General features: G+C 57.1%; 2 protein-coding genes across 2 annotated transcripts; one reads left to right on the top strand and one right to left on the bottom strand.

Annotated features, from left to right (window-relative positions):
• The first annotated feature begins 5,805 nt into the window (after positions 1 to 5,805).
• CLDN23 (claudin 23) lies at positions 5,806 to 6,994 on the top strand. The gene has a single exon (XM_053976130.1). The coding sequence runs from the start codon at positions 5,929 to 5,931 to the stop codon at positions 6,625 to 6,627; it is 699 nt and encodes a 232-aa protein (XP_053832105.1). The 5' UTR covers positions 5,806 to 5,928; the 3' UTR covers positions 6,628 to 6,994.
• Positions 6,995 to 7,717: 723 nt separating this feature from the next.
• Positions 7,718 to 15,814, bottom strand: LOC128806327 (low-density lipoprotein receptor-related protein 4-like). The gene is made up of 20 exons (XM_053975781.1): positions 15,758 to 15,814; positions 15,311 to 15,523; positions 14,586 to 15,140; positions 13,977 to 14,192; positions 13,580 to 13,818; positions 13,369 to 13,498; positions 12,849 to 13,027; positions 12,548 to 12,734; positions 12,090 to 12,308; positions 11,678 to 11,861; positions 11,204 to 11,405; positions 10,971 to 11,135; positions 10,476 to 10,676; positions 9,840 to 10,383; positions 9,572 to 9,700; positions 9,285 to 9,392; positions 8,960 to 9,196; positions 8,416 to 8,836; positions 8,048 to 8,183; positions 7,718 to 7,786 (listed from the first exon to the last, which is right to left on the bottom strand). Exons 1-20 carry the CDS (start codon positions 15,798 to 15,800, stop codon positions 7,730 to 7,732), a joined length of 4,365 nt encoding a protein of 1,454 aa, XP_053831756.1. The 5' UTR covers positions 15,801 to 15,814; the 3' UTR covers positions 7,718 to 7,729.
• Positions 15,815 to 16,989: the final 1,175 nt, after the last annotated feature.

Here is a 16,989-nt window from a genome sequence, read left to right as displayed (position 1 = left end):
GGTTGCTCAGCCTGGAGAAAACTCTGGGAAGAGCTTACAGCACATTCCAGTATCTAAAGGGGCCTACAAGAGAGCTGGAGAGGAATATTTTACAAGAGAATGTAGTGGTAGAACAAGGGTAAATGATTTTACACTGAAAGAGTGTAAGTTTATATTAGATATTAGGAAGAAATTCTTTACAGGGAAGGGGTCACAGCACCAAGCCTGACAGAATTCAGTAAGTGTTTGGACAATGCCCTCAGACACATGATGTGATTCTTGGGGTTGTCTTGTGCAGGGGCAGTAGCTGAACTGGATAATCCTTGTGGTTGCCTTTCACTCAGGATATTCTATGATTCTATACTGTGAGGGTGGTGAGTCACTGGAGCAGTTTGCCCAGAGAATTTGTGAATGCTTCATCCCTGAAAGTGTTGAAGGCTAGATTAAATGCGGTTTTGGGCAACCTGGTCTAGTGTAAAAGGTCCCTGCCTATGGTGGGGGAGGCTGAAAGTACATGATCTTGAAAGTTTCTTCCAACCCAAAACATTCCGTAACTCAATGAAATAACACAGAAACAAGATACAGCTATCTCTCCATCCACAACTATTAGAATGAATTCCCATATACCAGAAGTTTCACAATTTCTCAGCCTCCAGATCGGGCACAGGTCACAGCTGTCTCCCATCCAGGGCTTTCTCAAGGGGAAAGGTTTAAGCAGGTCTTTTCCACTGTGGCCTTGGCTATATATCCAATGGTTTGGCCCACAAAACTGACCAAACTCCCAGCAAATACGTAAAGGCACATGCATAAGCCATCTGCACTTTGGTTTCAGGTGTTTCGGCCCAATGGAAGATCAAAGTCCATGCAGAGGAGTCACATTTACAGTGTAATGAGATGAACCTCCATCATGGAGCAATGCTTTTGCCTTGCCAGTTGCAACATGCTGTGCACCCACAAGCACTACCTTTGCCTTTTAACTTGCAAGATCTGTGGCCCAGGAACTGGACAAACATGCAGTTTCCACAGCCAGACACAGCTTTAACTGCTCTCTTACTCTTGTCTGAAAAGGCCTGCACCTTCAAAACTCAGCACAAGAGCTTCATGTCTAAACTACTCCCAACCATTTCAGGACTGAGTCAGACAAAAATAAATATAGCTGTAAAAATGCTTTTTGTATCATTCTCGGAACTGAAAGCAGCACTGGGCAATCTGGCAAGTCCAAGTGCAGCAGTTTAGAAAGTGACGGAGGTTAACAGATGAGTGAATACCTGGGGGGCATCTAATAAGGCTTTCAACAACTCATTCCCAGGATCCAGTCTGAATAGTGTTCAGACTCACAGCTGGGCTGCAGAAAGAGAGCAGGAACGGCCTCAGTGCTCATTGACAGATTTACTGTTCCCTGCAGGCGTTACAGGATGCTGACCCCAAATTGCAGCTCCCTCATGCTGAATTTTGAGCAGGGGGAACAGCCAAAACTGCAATGGTCTCACAGGCCTGGATATGTTAAGCCACTGCTGGGTCACAGCCCTGGAGTGAGCCCTGCCAGTATGGGTGCTTGCAAGCTCTTTAATGCCCAACACATCCCTGCTCTCTGATAACCCCTCTGGAGTGCATCTTCAGGGCTGCTGTTCACACTCTGGTCAGCCTGGAACGGGGGGCAGGTCAATGGGCAAGTGGAAGGCTAATAAATCTGCTTGTGGAAGTGCCACCACAAAGGATGGATAGCTGGGGCATGGAGCTGCCTGCTAGGTGCTGACCACTGCTGTCTGTGCTCTGGGGAGCATACACAGATCTCTCTTCCACATTCAACCAGCCAGGGGGATCACAGACCCTGTCCTGCCTGGGGCTCGTCCTTGGCCTCCCAGCAGGCACAAAGACAGCAGTGTGTGTGCCCAGGGAGGAAGCTGGGAGCTGGGCTGGGAGAAGCCCATTGCAACTGCAGCTGTTTGCACAATGCAGAGCGTGTTCCACTTGCACTCACATGCTGCAGGGGCCATGGCTAGAAAGCAAGGAGAACCCTCAGTTTGCCCTCTTAGAAATTGCCCCATGCAAAACGCTAGAAGAAAAAGCAGCAAAATGGGTCAGAACAAAATCATTCAACCGGGACACCTGGCTAAGGGAGTTTTCTTTTGGGATGGAGACTGAGGAGAGGCTTAGACAACCAGCTCTAATGCAAAAAATCACATCATGGGCTGTTTGAGCCATCGTGCTTTGATCCCAGCCTGCAGGGATTTAGAGCTTCAACTAAAAGGCAAACACAGATGGATAGTGGAGCTACATAAGTGTCTAGACCAGAGGAAATTGCAGCCCCCTAAGTGCAGGTCCTGCCTGCACAGGCGCTGTTCTCAGCCAGTTCCCATCTCCTACATCAGGCAAGACACAGGTGACTGCCACACTCCGCAAAGCGAATTCTCCTCAGGTGAGAGAGAGGATAAATGATATACAGCCAGGGCCAAGTATTGTGCCTGCTGGCTACCTGCCAGTCACAGGGAAACCCAGGGTGGCACAGCACATGTCCACAGACCTGGCAGCCTTGTGGCTTGGTGTCCAGCATGGGCCAAGCCCACTTTGAACCCAAGAAGGAATCAGGGACACGCAGGCACTGTGGTGGTATGGGGCCATCTTGCCATATGTGACACAGGCAAAGCCCCAGGGTCAGTGGGATGTAAACAGGAATTACCAGCTGCAGGCTCCTGCTAAACAGCCCTGGCCCCAACTGTTCCTCACACAGCAAACAGGATGCTGAGAGATCCTGCTGCTGCTGAGGAAGGGAGTCAGAGTAACCTCCTTGAAAAGGACCCCCCTGTCCCCAAGTCTCAGTGCTAACAACAGAGGGGCAGGGCTACCTTTGTGCAGGGAAGCTCTTCTCTCCAGAGCCACATTTTGAAAGCTCAGTTGGGCCTAGATGTCTGATCAGGCTATGGATCACATAGGAAGCTGGGGAGATTGTCATGTGCATGTGTTCTTTGGCCATTGCTGGCATCAGGCAAATTCTGCTCAGCTGGTGTGACAATGGGGTAACCCAAAATCTACTGGTCCTCCTCTCCACACTGACCTCACACTGTCACCTAAGAGACACTAGTACTTGTCCAGTCTAGGGTGCCATCACCACCAGTGGCTGGAAGCAGACAGCTAGGGAGAGGCAGGGAACAGGCTGGACACAGGAATATTGCCCTGACTTCATTCCCAGCCTTCAGTGAGGCAGGGTATCTGAGGCTGGAAGAAGCAACTCAACACTAAGTACCTCATAATGAATTTTTTTTTTTTTTTATTCTTCCTTGGAACCAGTCTCAAGTTCTGACTTTCCTGCCATAGATCTTTTCCAGGTCCAATTAGCTCAAGGCCTTCTGCTGCTCCTCCAATTTACAATGGGGTGTTGAAATATAGTAATAAAATGCAAGCCAACTCAGCCAGGCCTGGATAGTTTCCATCACGTTCTTGAAGAGATGACTGTAACATGCCAATGTAGGAAAAACTAAGTCACAGCCTTGGAGAAGTAGGAAACACCAAGTAAGGTGGCTTTTCCCACTCAGTAACTAGGGCAATGTGTGAAGGAAGGCAGTTTCAGCCAGACCATTTTATCTCTGCGGCCAGATGGCTTTAAATGCTTCCCCAGAGCTTGGAAAGGGCCAGGCACTTCTTTGAATTGCTTTTTATACCACCTCATTAGAAAGTAAAAGAGAAGAAATGAACAATCTATAACTTTGTGGCAACGGGAAACAGCTCTGTTAATCCCATTTCCTTCCCCAAGCTTACTCAGGGCAGGTCATCCAGCATCAGGGCCACATCACCTAAACTGCTTATCACTGTCCCACAGTCAGGAGCCTGGGCATCAGCCCAAAGGGCAGATGCATCCTCCTGGGCATTATTAATAAATTAGAAAGGCCCAGGTTTTTAATCCTGCCCTGGTGCATAATTGTGATACTCCTGGGATCCAGCTTCTGCTGCAGCTGCAGATCCAAGCAGTGGCCACCTCCCAGACTCAAGCCTGCATGAGCAAGGGCAAGAGGGGCACAGCACTGTGGGAGGAACAGATGAGAGAAAAAGGAAGGTGCTGCAGAGGGAAGGATCCTAGGGCAGGCACTGCAAAGCCCAGGGTGGGCATTACCCTCTAGGTTTCTTAGCCTTTCTGGGGAAAATGTGGGCAAATCCAATAAAATGGAGAATTCCTCCCTTTCCGTCAGGGTTGGCACATGCCCCACCCACACATCTGGGATGGGGAGAAAAGTCCTGGCCAGCCATGCAGGATTCAGGGCTTGCTATCACCTGCTGACATCTTGGCTTGGATGGTCCGTGGGCAACCACTGCTATACCTGACAGCACTGCCACCAAGCTGTGATTTGCCACCTTAGTAAAAGCCTCCTGAGCTAGGAGGAGGCAAAGGGCACTGATAGATGCTCATCCATGGCACTGTGCCACCCAGCTTGTTACCAGCCCTTTCCCTCTGCCCCCCTCTCCTCCAGGAGCACTACATCTCACAGCCAACCTCCACTTGGTGTCCAGATGGAAAGGTGTCCAGATTCAGCTCACGAGAGAGTCAAGACTTTCAGGTTTCAGGCTTGCAGCACCTGTTCCTGTGTGGGGATCCCATGGCAGAAGGCAGACTCGGGAAACACATCAGAACAGCAGCATTTGGTGTGTTGGTTGGACCCACAGCTCCCAGGGCAGTAGTGAGTGTCTTGGCACAGAGTCAGTGGCTGGAGTAGGGTAAAAGTTACAGAAGTTAATTGGGCAGGAAAGGAATCGGCAATCCCTAGCTTAGTTTCCCAGATGAGGAGTGCCAAGTTTTAGCGAGCTACTGGCTGCATAAAACAAAGCCAGGTGTTCCTGTTCTGGAGCTATGTTCATCTGGCTGCTCTGCAAATGTGGCTGGGGACATGATCCTTTGGCTGAGTCCAACCCACCCCTGCCTTCCAGCTGGACTAAGATCCAGTGTTCAACAATTTCAAAATCCCTCCCCAAAATGATCTAGTACCCAGAGAACTGAAAGGCTTCAGGACTTTGGCAAATAGCTGTGGGACAGGGGAGTGGGGCAGGGAGCCGGGGACAGCTGGTCCAGCTCAGACCCACCCAACCCTCCAGAGGAAGGCCTTCCTTTCTCCAAGGCCAGGAACCACTGCCGTGGGGCACACACAGGCAGCCAGCCTTCCAGCTCAGCCGGCGTTGCTCATCCCAAATTGATCCACAGAGGATGCTGCCCTCTCCTGGGCTCAGTGTGAATGGCAGAAATTCAGGGAAATTTGGTAAGGCCCAAACGAGTGCTTTTTGGGGCTCAAGATCCCACAGTGGCGTTCTCAAATGTGGTGATTTCCCGTACCTGTCTCAGTGGACATTCCAAGGACTCTTCCTGCCAAGAGCCAAGCTGCTGCGTCTGCGGGTGCCCTCTGAGGGCAGCGTGGGACGGGAGGAGCAGGGCCAAGCTCAGGAGCTCTCTCTCCCTGAAGGACAGGGAGATGGGGAGGTCTCTTGGGCCAGTTACCAAATGTGAGATCTGCCAGCATTTCATCTTAATTATTTTCATTAATTAATTTGATAGCAAAATAAGCTGCCATGCAGTTAATGAAAGGAGCTGTAACAGGGTCCTATGCCGCCCCAGCAGCCCGGGCACGGCCCCCATCCCGCCACCTGCGAGGGGGCAGCGGGAACGGGAGCTCCGGCGCTCCCCGCGGGCTCCCGCCCCCCGGGAAGGCGCTGTCCCCGCGGCAGGTGCCGCCAGCCCTGCCCGGGCCGGGCTCCGCCCGCCAGCACCGCCTCCTGCCCGCACCTCCCCAGGCCCGGGCCGGGCTGGAGCGGCTCCGAGAGCTGCCCGCCTGAGGGGCTCCGGGACCGCCGCGGGACCCCCGCCCTGCCTGCACCGGTGCCACAGCTTCTATCCAGCGAGCCCCGGAGCTCCCGCGGACCTCGGGCGAGCGGGAGCCCTCTGGAGCCCGCTTCACCCACCTCCCCGGCATGCGGACGCCGACGGAGATGATCGTGGGGCTGGTGCTGTGCCCCTGCGGGCTCCTGCTGACACTCACGGGCACGCTGGCACCCAGTTGGAGGCAGGTGAGCCTCATACCTGACCAGCCCATGGACGTCGTCTGGGAGCAGGGCATCTGGGACATATGCAGGGAGCGGCAGAGCACCCATGACCGCCTCTGCGGGCAGGCTGACGAGCTGGGCTACTTTGAGCAGGTGCCCGTGCGGGTGGCCCAAGGGCTGATGCCATCCTCTCTGGTGGTCACCCTGGTGGGCTTGGTGGTGGCTGCCCTGGGTGTTCGCTGCTGGCAGCCGGAGCCCCGGCACCTGGTGGCCGGCGTGGCGGGGCTGGTGCTGCTCCTCTCTGGGCTGATGAGCCTCGTGCCCAGCTCCTGGTACACCCAGGAGCTGTGGGCACTGCCTGCACCGTCTGGCAGCACTCTGACCGTCGGCTACAGCTTGGTACTGAGCTATTTGGGAAGCTGTCTGGAGATCCTGGGGGGGCTGGCCCTCACCCTCAGCTTCCATCACTGCTGCAAAGAGTGCAGGGCTCCCAAATTGCCCCCCACCCCTGTGACAGAGGCTGGGTCGGGCTCCAGTAGAGCTTACAACAATCCCTGGGATGTGCTGGAGGATGAACAAGATGGACAGCACTGGGGGAGAAGCCCACCTTGTGACTCTGACTTATAGTCCCAGCACTGGGACAACAGTCACCTTCCTGGCACCAAGAGCAGTGCTGGCCCCTGCCCCTACAAGCCATGCCCTTCTCCTGGGGCCCCTCTGAACAGGCTGGAAACAAGACCAAGGGCCTCTTTTGAATATTTGCAACTTCCTCAAAAGCCTACTATGCTCCAGGATCTACAACTGTGCCAGAGCCATGCTGGATTGAGGACCAGAGGTGGCTCCAGATCCTCTGTGCCACTTTTACCTCATCTTCCTGTACCGTACACAGCAGCTTGGGCAGAGACAGCTTTGGTGTTCCTATGTAAGTGACATACAGGTCAGAAGTGTGTAACCTTCAGAGCTGGCAGCAGGGGAGGGGAGCACCTGTCTCACATCTCTGCCCAGCTCAGGACTGTGCGAACAGCAAAATAAATTCAAAGCAATGGGTTTGTGCTGTGGGATGGTTATGGGCTTTCTGCCAGGCAGGTTGGGCTGAGAGCCAGTGGGTACAGCTCACCCAACTTCCCTGTTTTGCCTGAAGCAGGGAAGAAAGGTCTATAAAAGGGCACAGCTAGCTTTTATAGCACTTTCCCAATGGACTTTCCCCCCATGGTCAAAATCAGCTTGAGAAGAGATTTCTCCTTCCTGGAGAGCCACTTCAGTACAGCCACTTCAGGGTGGAGTGGGGAGGGTGGGGGGAGGAAGATCACAGAGAAAAAAATAGCATTTATTTCCCCTTTCAAAATTAGCTTGGTATGAGGTGGTAAAACTGGTCTCACTGGTTTGTAAGGGACACTCAAGAGGTCAGAACTCCACTATAAAATCCTTTTCAGCCCCCTGCATAACAAGGTAAGAGCCAAGCCAGCTTCCTTGCAGAGTTATTTGGCCAGATTCTTTTACCAAAGCACCCTGGTCAACAAGCTAAGCCTTGCTGCAGAGGGACAGTACTCAAGGGACAGTCTCAGAGAGTGTGTTGGACTTGGAGACTTCCTGATAAACCTCCCAAACATTTTTTTGTCTTCATTCTTACGTTCCCTAGGTCTTGGACATCTAGAAAGAGCAAGCCAATCCCCCCTCCCTGGCCCACACACAAATCACAATGGCACAAGAGATGGTGCACAACGTTCCTTTATGAAATTACGGTGTTGATGTGAGATGGTCCTTTCCTCAGCAGGGCTGGCAGCTCCTGCAGAAATCACAGATGGGTGTATCAGGGGTGAGTCTGACCCAACCTCTCTAAGCCCACTCCACACCTTAGCACAGGGGGTCCAGCCACAGGCAGAGTGGGACAGTCCTGTCAAACTCTAGGCACGCCTGGTCTTGCCCCTCTCCTTCAGCAGGAGGGCAGAGCTTGCTTCAGGAGTGGGCACCATGCCAGCACTGGGCCCTGGGGCACTGCAGGGTGGCAGAGGGGTCCCTAGCAAGGCCTGCTCCAGATGCTACTCACCTCTTTCCCTTCGTAAGCTTCATTCACAAATGTATCACTCTTGGGGGGAAGCTCTTCCTCCTCATCATCCTCTTCCTCTGGATCACTTTCACGGTGGTACAGGGTCAGCACCCGAGTGGAAGCAGTGCTTGAGGTCCTGGAGAGGGAAAAATGTATACCGAGAATGGCACGGCCAACTCCTAGAGATGGGGCAGATCCCAAAGTCCTGCCACAACCCCTGGTAACAGCCTGCTGGGGTGATTGGAGGTTTCCATATAACCCAGGAGTGCATCAGGACTCCACCAGGACTCCACACCATCCCTAGGCAAGGAGACCCTGTCCCTCTCTACTCCCAGTTGTACCTGGCCCAGTCCAGCCCTAGAGCTCACCTCCTCCGCCTGTCCCGCCTCCGCATGTAGGCCAGGGCCCCCACAGCAGCAGCAGCAAGCAGCAGGAGCACGGCCACCCCCAGGGTAATGGGTCCTGCCAGGGGCTGCACCTCGGCCTCCTCGCAGTAGTCACCACGATAGCCCAGGGCACAGTGGCACATCACTCGGCCAGCCTCGATGGCACAGTCCCCACGCAGGTTGCATGTCTCACTGCTGCAGGGCACAGCCCCCAGCACCTCCTCCGTGCTGGGGGATACCACGAAAGGCTCTCCATGCTCCTGGGGGCCAGGGGCTGCAGATAGGCTGGGGCGGGGCTGCCGAGGCTGGGGTGCAGCTATGGATGAGACTGGTTTTTGTTCTACGTGGGACATTCCTGATGGTGCCACTGCAGGGACCTGCGTCCCCACCTTCACTGTGGCGCCTGGAGGGATGGGCATGGATCAGTAGAGACTCAAGTAAGACCCCCTTCCCAAACTGGGGGAGACTGGGCAGGCTGTCCCGTGCCCAGGACTCCAGCATGTCCCAGCTGTGGGCAGGCACTCACAGTCAGACTCATCGGAGCCGTCGGCACAGTCGGGGCGCCCGTCACAGACCTGCTCTCTGGAAATGCAGCTCTGGAGGTCAGGGCAGGCCTGCAGTGGGGTGCGGCAAGGCGGTGCCAGCGCACACGCTGCCCCATGCACCAGGTGGTATCCGGGGGAGCAGCGACACTGCCGCCCTGCAGGGTTGGGCAGGCAGAGCTGGGCACAGCCCCCATTGCTCTTCGCACAGCCATTGGTGCCTGCCAAAACAGCACTGGTTAGCACGGCCACCTCAAGGCACAGATGAAACCCCACAGATGCCCTGGGCTGGGGCAGTCCCAGACCCACCTTCCTGTGAGAACTGGCTGTAAATCCTCATGGTTACCAGCTCCTGCTCCATTGGGAACCACCAGTTCTCAGCCCTCTCCAGCCGGCTGTGCCAGATCTTGCTGGAGCCTGGAGACACATGGGGTCAGCACCGCTCCACCTCCTCCCACAAGGGTGCCTGAGCTGGGAGGTCCCCTAGCTTGCTCTTCACCCCACAGAGGGGTAAGCCTGCACCCCAGAGGGACTGGCAGAACCCCGTGTCCTAGTGCAGTAGGAGGAGCTGGGCAAAGCACAGCAGACAGACCTACCGTTGGTAGAGGTTGTGCTCCAGAGCAGAAAGCCTTCTCCTACGGCAAAGAGTGAGAGACCATGCAGCCCTTCCCGCACCAGCCGGAAGCGGGATCCATCCAGCTCAACACTGCTGATGGTACCTCTCTCTGCAAGGCACAGGTGGAGAGGCTTCAGGGTGGTGACAGAGAGGGCTCTGGGCCACCCCTCAGGGCTGTGCTTTGCAGACTGAACGCCTGCACCACTGCTGCTACCCCTCTGCAGTGCCCTGGCTCAGTCCTCACTCACCATGGTCTGCCCAGTACAGCCTGGTGCCAGCACCCCCAAAAGCAAGGCCAGTGGGAGCCCGGGCTCTCTTCCAGACCACTCTACGGCCAGTGCCATCCATAGCCGCACATTCCACCACAGCGCCACGCCCATGTCTGCCAGCTGCTGTGACAAAGCACATGGTGGAAGCACGAGGACACAGTGCCAGCCAGGCAGCACCCTGCAGCCCCTCGCTGAGTAGTGCCAGGGCCCACCGCCCCCTGGGAGCTGCCACATGGATGGTGGGTGGCTGTCCCCCAATCCAGTAAAGGTTCCCACTCAGCCAGTCCAAGGCCAGGGATGTCACCGTGCCCTCCACAGCTACTGCCTTCTTCCAGGACAGCCGTCCCCAGTCCTTCATGCGCAGCAGTCCGATGGAGTTGCCTCCCACTTCTGCAAAGTACAAACTCTTGTCTTTCACTGCATAGTCAACAGCTGTCAGGCGGCTCACCTTGGCCAAAGGCAGGGCTCGGTGCGGGGGAAGCCCTTGGGATCCAGCTGATGCGGGCAGGTCCTTCAGGTAGACCTGGAGGAAGGAGGCAGCACTAGGATGGGGACCCCTCTTCCCTGACAGTGGTGAGAACAGCAGCCCCCAGGGCTGGCTGCAGAGGATAGTACCTGTGCCACAGCTGCTGGTGAGACCAGGAGGGCAAAGGCCGAATCACGGATGGGCAGACAGGTGGTCTCATTGGCGGCCAGCATCAGCCCGGCGGGGCAGCGGCACTGCCCAGTGTGCCTGGCGCTCAGCAGGCACAGGTGGGAGCAGCCACGCGTCTCACACGGGTTGGGGGCCGCGGGGCGCAGGGCTGGGTGCATCACCTGTGGGACAGCAGGCTCAGCCTCAGCTTGGTCAGCACTTGCCGGCAGAGCTGAGCACAACTGACACCACACCATGCTACCAACACCCACACACAGCCCAGCTTGGGGCAGGATGGTGAGGCAAAGATTCTCCCAGAGGACCAGAGACACTTGGCCACAGAGACTGCTGCTCAAGGACCACTGGGATGGGGGTACAGCTCCCAGTGCCTCCTCACTCAGAGGACAACAGCGCTGTGCAGGATGGAAATTCAGCAGAGCTGGCACAGCAGGGCTTGGGGCTCCCCAAGAAGGTACCTGGAGGCCATGGGGCTGCCCGTGCCGTTTGAGCAGCACGGTTCTGTTCTTGCTGCTGGCCTTGTCCACCTGCTGCACAGACCATGTCTTCCTCTCTGACCAGTAGAGCTGCCCCTCACACACAGCTGCTGCGAAGGGGCTCTGGATCCAGCGCAGCTTCAGGACCTGTCAGAGAGGCTGTCAGTGCCCACCCTGGTCCCCATCAGAGCCCCATCATCAATGCCCCACCACACCTTCACACTGCTGCCATCCAGACGTGCAGAACCAACACTGCCCAGCTTCTCATCCAGCCAGAAGATCCTCTGGGTGGGGAGGTCGAGGGCCAGTGCTGTGGGCCAGCCCAGTCCCTGGGCCAGCAGCACATGCCGCCAACTCCCATCCATACTGGCCTCCATCAACCGTGAGTGGCTCCCCACCTCTGACCAGTACATCAGCCTAGTGGGAAGACAGGTACAAGCCTATGGACCTGACACAGCATCAACCCAGCACCAAGGCAGCCCAGAGCTTCCCATCTCATCATGGGTGTATTGAGAGCTCCATACAGGTGCAGGTGTCTGGGCTCTTTCTTCTCCTGTCATGCAGTCCTCACAGCACCAAGGTGAGGCCATCCCAACCTCTTCCCCAGCCTCTCATCTGCCTCCACGGAGGAAAATGGGGCAGGGCAGGGATGGCAAGGAGGTCCCTATGTCCTCTTGTCCCAGACTTACCCTGCCAGAGGCTGGAGCACCAGAGAGTGGGGCTGGTCCAGGTCTCCATCCATCACCACAGTGTACTCTGGTATCCCTTTCCAGGCAGCCCCCAAGCGAGTGGCCAGCACCTGCCCTGCTACCCCATCTGTCCAGTACAGGTTCCTCCCAAGCCAGTCCACTGCTATACAGTCTGATCTCACACCTGAAATGCATCCAAGAGGCAGCACCTGTGTGGGGTGACAGCTGCATGGCCCTTCAGCATAATGCTCCCAGCCCAGGTCCCTCCATCTCAGGAGCTCTGGCTCTTCCCAACCTTGTTCCCACTAGCGCTTCTCCACATAAGGGATCACAGCTTGGCACTCCACTGCAACCTTGAGACTGCACACTGGGGGGACACCAGCTCTGCTAACCCCACGTTGTCACAACCCACCTTTGACCAGTGTGCCTTTCTTTCCTGAGTTGAGGTCCTGCCAGCGGATGCTCTCTGTGGCCAGGTCCATCCAGAAGACTTTCCTCTCCACCAAGTCATAGTCAAGTGAGAAGACAACACGATCCTTGTCAGTGGCCAGCACCACCTCCTCATGGCCACTCCGCAGGCCATAGGACAACACCTCGGACTGCACAGCCACCAGCAGCTTGGGCTCTGGTCCTGGGGTAACACAGAGCCACACAGACCCTGCTCAGCACTAATGGTCCCATAGTTCCAGCATATGCAGGCAAGGGACACAGCACTTGCAGGCATTGGAGCTTGCTGGGACTCAGCCCATTCACAGGACTATGAGGTTTCCCATGGGCAGCAGACACAGGGAGACAAGTATCCACCAGCCCCTAGTGTATCTTAGAGGGCCAGGGCCAGCCTCAGTGCTGCTTGGCCACCCCAGGACTTACCAGTGAGTTTGCAGACGTGGCCATCGGGCTCCAGCAAGTAGCCAGGGAGACAGCCACAGCTGTAGGACCCTGGGACATTAAGGCATGTCTGGCTGCAGGCTCCCTTGCCCCACTCCATGCACTCATCTATGTCCATGCAGGACAGACCATCCACAGCAAGCCGATAGCCTGGGCCACACCAGCACCGCTGGGGGGAAAGGCACCATCAGCTGCCTACCCTGGGGACATGAGGCTCCCTTCTGCAGCTGGAGCAGGGCATCATGGCATGACAAGCCCCTGCCCCAGGGCTGCTGGCACTCACAGGGCCCTGAGGCGAGGAGTAGCAGAGATGAGTGCAGGACCGCTGGCAGGGCACAGAGCAGTTCCCCCCCTCGTCTGAGCCATCCGCGCAGTCCTCCTGGCCGTTGCACACCAGGGATGCATTCAGGCAGGACCCCAGCCCACAGGGGTACTCATTACTCTGACAAGGAGCAGGGTGGCCTGCAGGGACATGTGGGGAAGGCCGCCCTGAACCTCATCCACCAGCTCCTTTTGCTCATTTGGGGCAGATTTAGCTGCTCCCAGAGGCTGGCCAGAGCTCACTGCAGCCACATCCAGAGCTGTGGCAGTAGCCTGGCTTCAGGCTATATTAATCCAAAGGCCACTGGCCCCTGCAGGGAGAACAGCTACTCAAGACCTGGAGCCACCAGAGCTGCTGGGAATAGGCAGCTAGCATATGGGGCCCTTCACCTCAGCACGGACACATATCCATCTCCCTCCATGCTGGGCACCCACCAGCCACCCCTGGGTGAGACAGGGAATAAAATAAGGGTGTTGCTCACAGCCAGCTTCGTCACTGCCATCAGTACAGTCAGTCTCTCCATCACAGCGCCAGACATCAGGGATGCACTCGTGGCCATGGGAGCAGCCCCACTGCTGGTCCTCACACAGCTCTTCCTCCCAAGGGCAACCCTGCAAGCCAGAGGGTGAAAAAGGCTACCCGCCCTCCTGGGCATGAGTGGGGACAGGCTGTGTCCCCACTGCTCCACTCACCTGCTCGTCTGAGCCATCCCCACAGTCAGCAGCACCATCACAGCGCCAGGCCTCTGGCACACACTCCCCACCGTGGGAACACGTCACCTCACCCTCACGGCAGAGCAGTGGCCGGGGCACAGCACAGCCTTCCTCATCTGAGCCGTCCTGGCAGTCATGGTCACCATCGCAGTGCAGGGCCAGGGCCACGCACTGCCCACTCCGACAGGAAAACTCAGCCGGACCACACTCCTTCAGCACTGTGGGCAAAGGCCAAGGCTGAACAGGGGCACTGTCCCCATCCTCTCAGCAGGTTGCCCTGGGCAGTGCCTGCTCCTGGACCCACAAGAAACCTGGTGCATCCACCTGTGGGGCAGGCAACCCCAACAGTCCATCCCATTCAGCCCCAGGGCCTTACCACAGCCCTGCTCATCCGCGTGGTCCAGGCAGTCGGCATGGCCATCACACAGCCAGCTCCTGGGGATGCAGCGGGTGGCAGCGTCGCAGCGCAGGGCACATTCCTGTGTGGGGGTCCAGCAGCCCCTCTCATCCGAGCCATCGGGACACTGTGGCACCCCGTCGCAGCGCTCTCCCGCCCCGACGCACACGGCTCCACTCGCACAGTGGAAGGCCCCTGGGGAGACAAGGGGCTTTGCACTGCCTGCAGAAGGCAGCCAGGGTGCCCAGACCCTCTGCTACCCCTCCAGTGACCTAGAAAGGCCCCACAAGTGACAAGGCTTGGTCCCTCCTAGACAGTGCATCTCCAGCAGCCTAGGTCCTGAGCAAGGCAATTGTGGCAGTCCCAACTCAGCCACATCTAGGCCATTATATGCAGTGAGATCAACTCTATCCTTTTCCAACAGCACTTCAAGCCCAGTGCCAAGTTCAGAAGGAACCAGTATGTCACATCACAAGCATCAGAGCCCAGGATACAGACTTTACCAGGACCCTGTCCCAAAAAACCCACTAGGAAGCAGCCAGAAGCCCTGGCACAGGGTGACCCAGCTGCACAGGGGATAGCTCCTACCTGGGGTGTTGCAGAGCTGGGCGCACCCATCCTCATCAGAGCCATCTGCACAGTCCTTCTCCCCATCACACAGGTACTCCTGGGCCACACAGCCAGTGCCATCACGGCAGGGCACATGCGTGCGAGAACAGGACAGATGGAGAACTGGGGTCAGGGGGTGTGCAGTGCTGGACTGGAGGGGTGGAGTAGGTGTCACCACCCATGCAGAACTGTTTGAGCGTGGGGTGGTTGTGGTTGGCTGTGGGACAGTGATCTTAGTTGTAAAAGATCGAGTGGTACTGGTGGCTGGCTGCACAGTGGTAGTCTTGGTCAGTGTGGTCCGGACAGTGGTTGGTGCAGGGGTGGTCTTCTTTGATGTGGACTGTCTGGTGGTGGTTTGTGATGTGGTAGCCTTGCTGGTTGGTGCAGGAGTAGTGCTGAGTGCAGTGGTGGTCTGGCTTGGCGGTGGTGTTGTGGTGGAGGTGGTAGGCCAAGCAGCAGTGGTGCTTGTGGTTGTCCTCATAGTGGTGGTCACAGGTGGAAGGAGTGGCACGGCAGACCCTTTGCTTGGTGGCACTGGCAAGAGGATTTGGAATTTGTTGGGACCGTACCCTCCCCACACTCCAGGCACCTCCCAGAGCACCCCATATGACCAGCAGCAGCCAGGCACCCTGCCACAGCTCAGAGTAGCACGGGCCACCCAGCTACAGCAGCAGCACCAGGCACAAAGCCATGGCCATTCTTACCAGCCTGCACCTCTGAGCCCACGAAGGCCACCACTCCCTGCACACCCACTGCCGGCAGGGACAGAACGAGGGCCAGCGTCCTCCGGTCCCACAGCAGCAGAGCTGTCCCATTTGCTGATACCAGGTATGGCTCAAAGGCGGCCACGAGGCCATGGGACCAGCTGGGTGCCAGGGTGACTGCTTGCCGCTTGGTCAGACTCAGCGCCTGCAGGCCTGTGAGGTAGAGGCATGGTAGGACCTGGAGCTTGCCCGCATCCCTCATGGCCCACCCTGCGCCCTACAACCCACAGCTATGGCAGGGACCTCATGGCTTAGGCCAGGATCCTGAGTCTACCCCATGAGCACCCCACTGCCCAGGCAGGGACCTGCTGCTTGTAGGGCATGGCTGATCACCCCTGCCTACATCCACCACCTCCAGTCCCTGCTTCACATACCACTAGGGCTCACCCAGGGCTGAGCTCCAGAGCACGCTGAAGGCTCTGCTGTCCATGGCCGCAGGCAGGTCTCCAGGCCACGTCTCATTCCAGGCATCCCACGGAGCACCCCCCGCCAGGCTCAGCGCCTGCAGGGGTTGCCCACGGGCCAGCCAGTACAGAGCACCACGCTGCCAGTCCAAGAAGAGGTGCTGGATGCTGCTGCGAGCACGGTGCAGGATGCGCGGGGACTTGTCAGATGTCCGGATCACGCCGATGTCCCTCCGGTTACATGCGAGCCAGTACAGGTCCCCCGAGCGGATGTCAACACGGGCAGAGCAGACTTGGCAAGAGCAGGCAGGCAAGCAGTTATGAGGTTGTCTCATGACCCTGCACCTCTGTCTGGGTGCCCCTAGACCCTAAACCCAGGGCACAGCTGCCCACTGCCTTGACATGGCCTCACTGTGCTCTGCACAGACCACTCGGACTGCTCAGACCACTGTGCTCTGCACCCAGGAGATCCTCAGGCTTCAGGAAGTATCAGGAAAAGAAGTGTGCCCTCTATCACCCCGTAGGGTCTCTCACCTGGCAGCCCAGTCACAATGGCCTCTCTCCTGCCAGGGTGGCCCACAACACGCAGCAGAGTCCCACGGTCATCTGTCCCATAGAGTATTGACCTCTGCCAGTCCACATCTTGCAGGTGGAGGGGCTCCTGCCACTCCTGCACCTGTTTGGTGTGTGTTCCAGGGCCCACATGCACCAGGGAGATGGCCTCTCCTGATGCATACATGATGGACAGCTCTGCAGAGCATAAGGGCAATGTGTGAGCACAGCCCCAGGGACACTGGACAGAATCACCAGAATGAGCCAAGAAAGAAATGTCACAGCACTGGTGTGTGCTGGGAACCTCATCCCACCAAAGCCACAGCCCGTTATAGCCCTCCTCCAACTCCCACATGGATGTATACCACCCCAGAGAGCCAGACCCTGCTCACCTGCACACTTCCCTGAGGGCAGAAGGAAGAGGCCCTCTGGACATGCACACTTGTAGCCCCGAGGATGCACAGGGGACAGGAGGCAAAGGTGACTGCACAGGCCCAGAGCACATGCAGCAGTGTCCCCTGGGAGCAAGAGGATGTTAAAAGCTCAGGCAGTCATGACCCCAGTATCTCTCCCAATCCCCAAAAACCACAGGTTGTCCTGGGACTGGATAAGGGCTGGAGGCAGGGTAGCAATGTCATGTGAGTTAAGGGGCCTCAGGTTTAC

Source organism: Vidua macroura, chromosome 4, assembly GCF_024509145.1.
Source record: "Vidua macroura isolate BioBank_ID:100142 chromosome 4, ASM2450914v1, whole genome shotgun sequence".
Taxonomy (NCBI): domain Eukaryota; kingdom Metazoa; phylum Chordata; class Aves; order Passeriformes; family Viduidae; genus Vidua; species Vidua macroura.
This window is presented reverse-complemented; position numbering and strand designations above follow the sequence as displayed.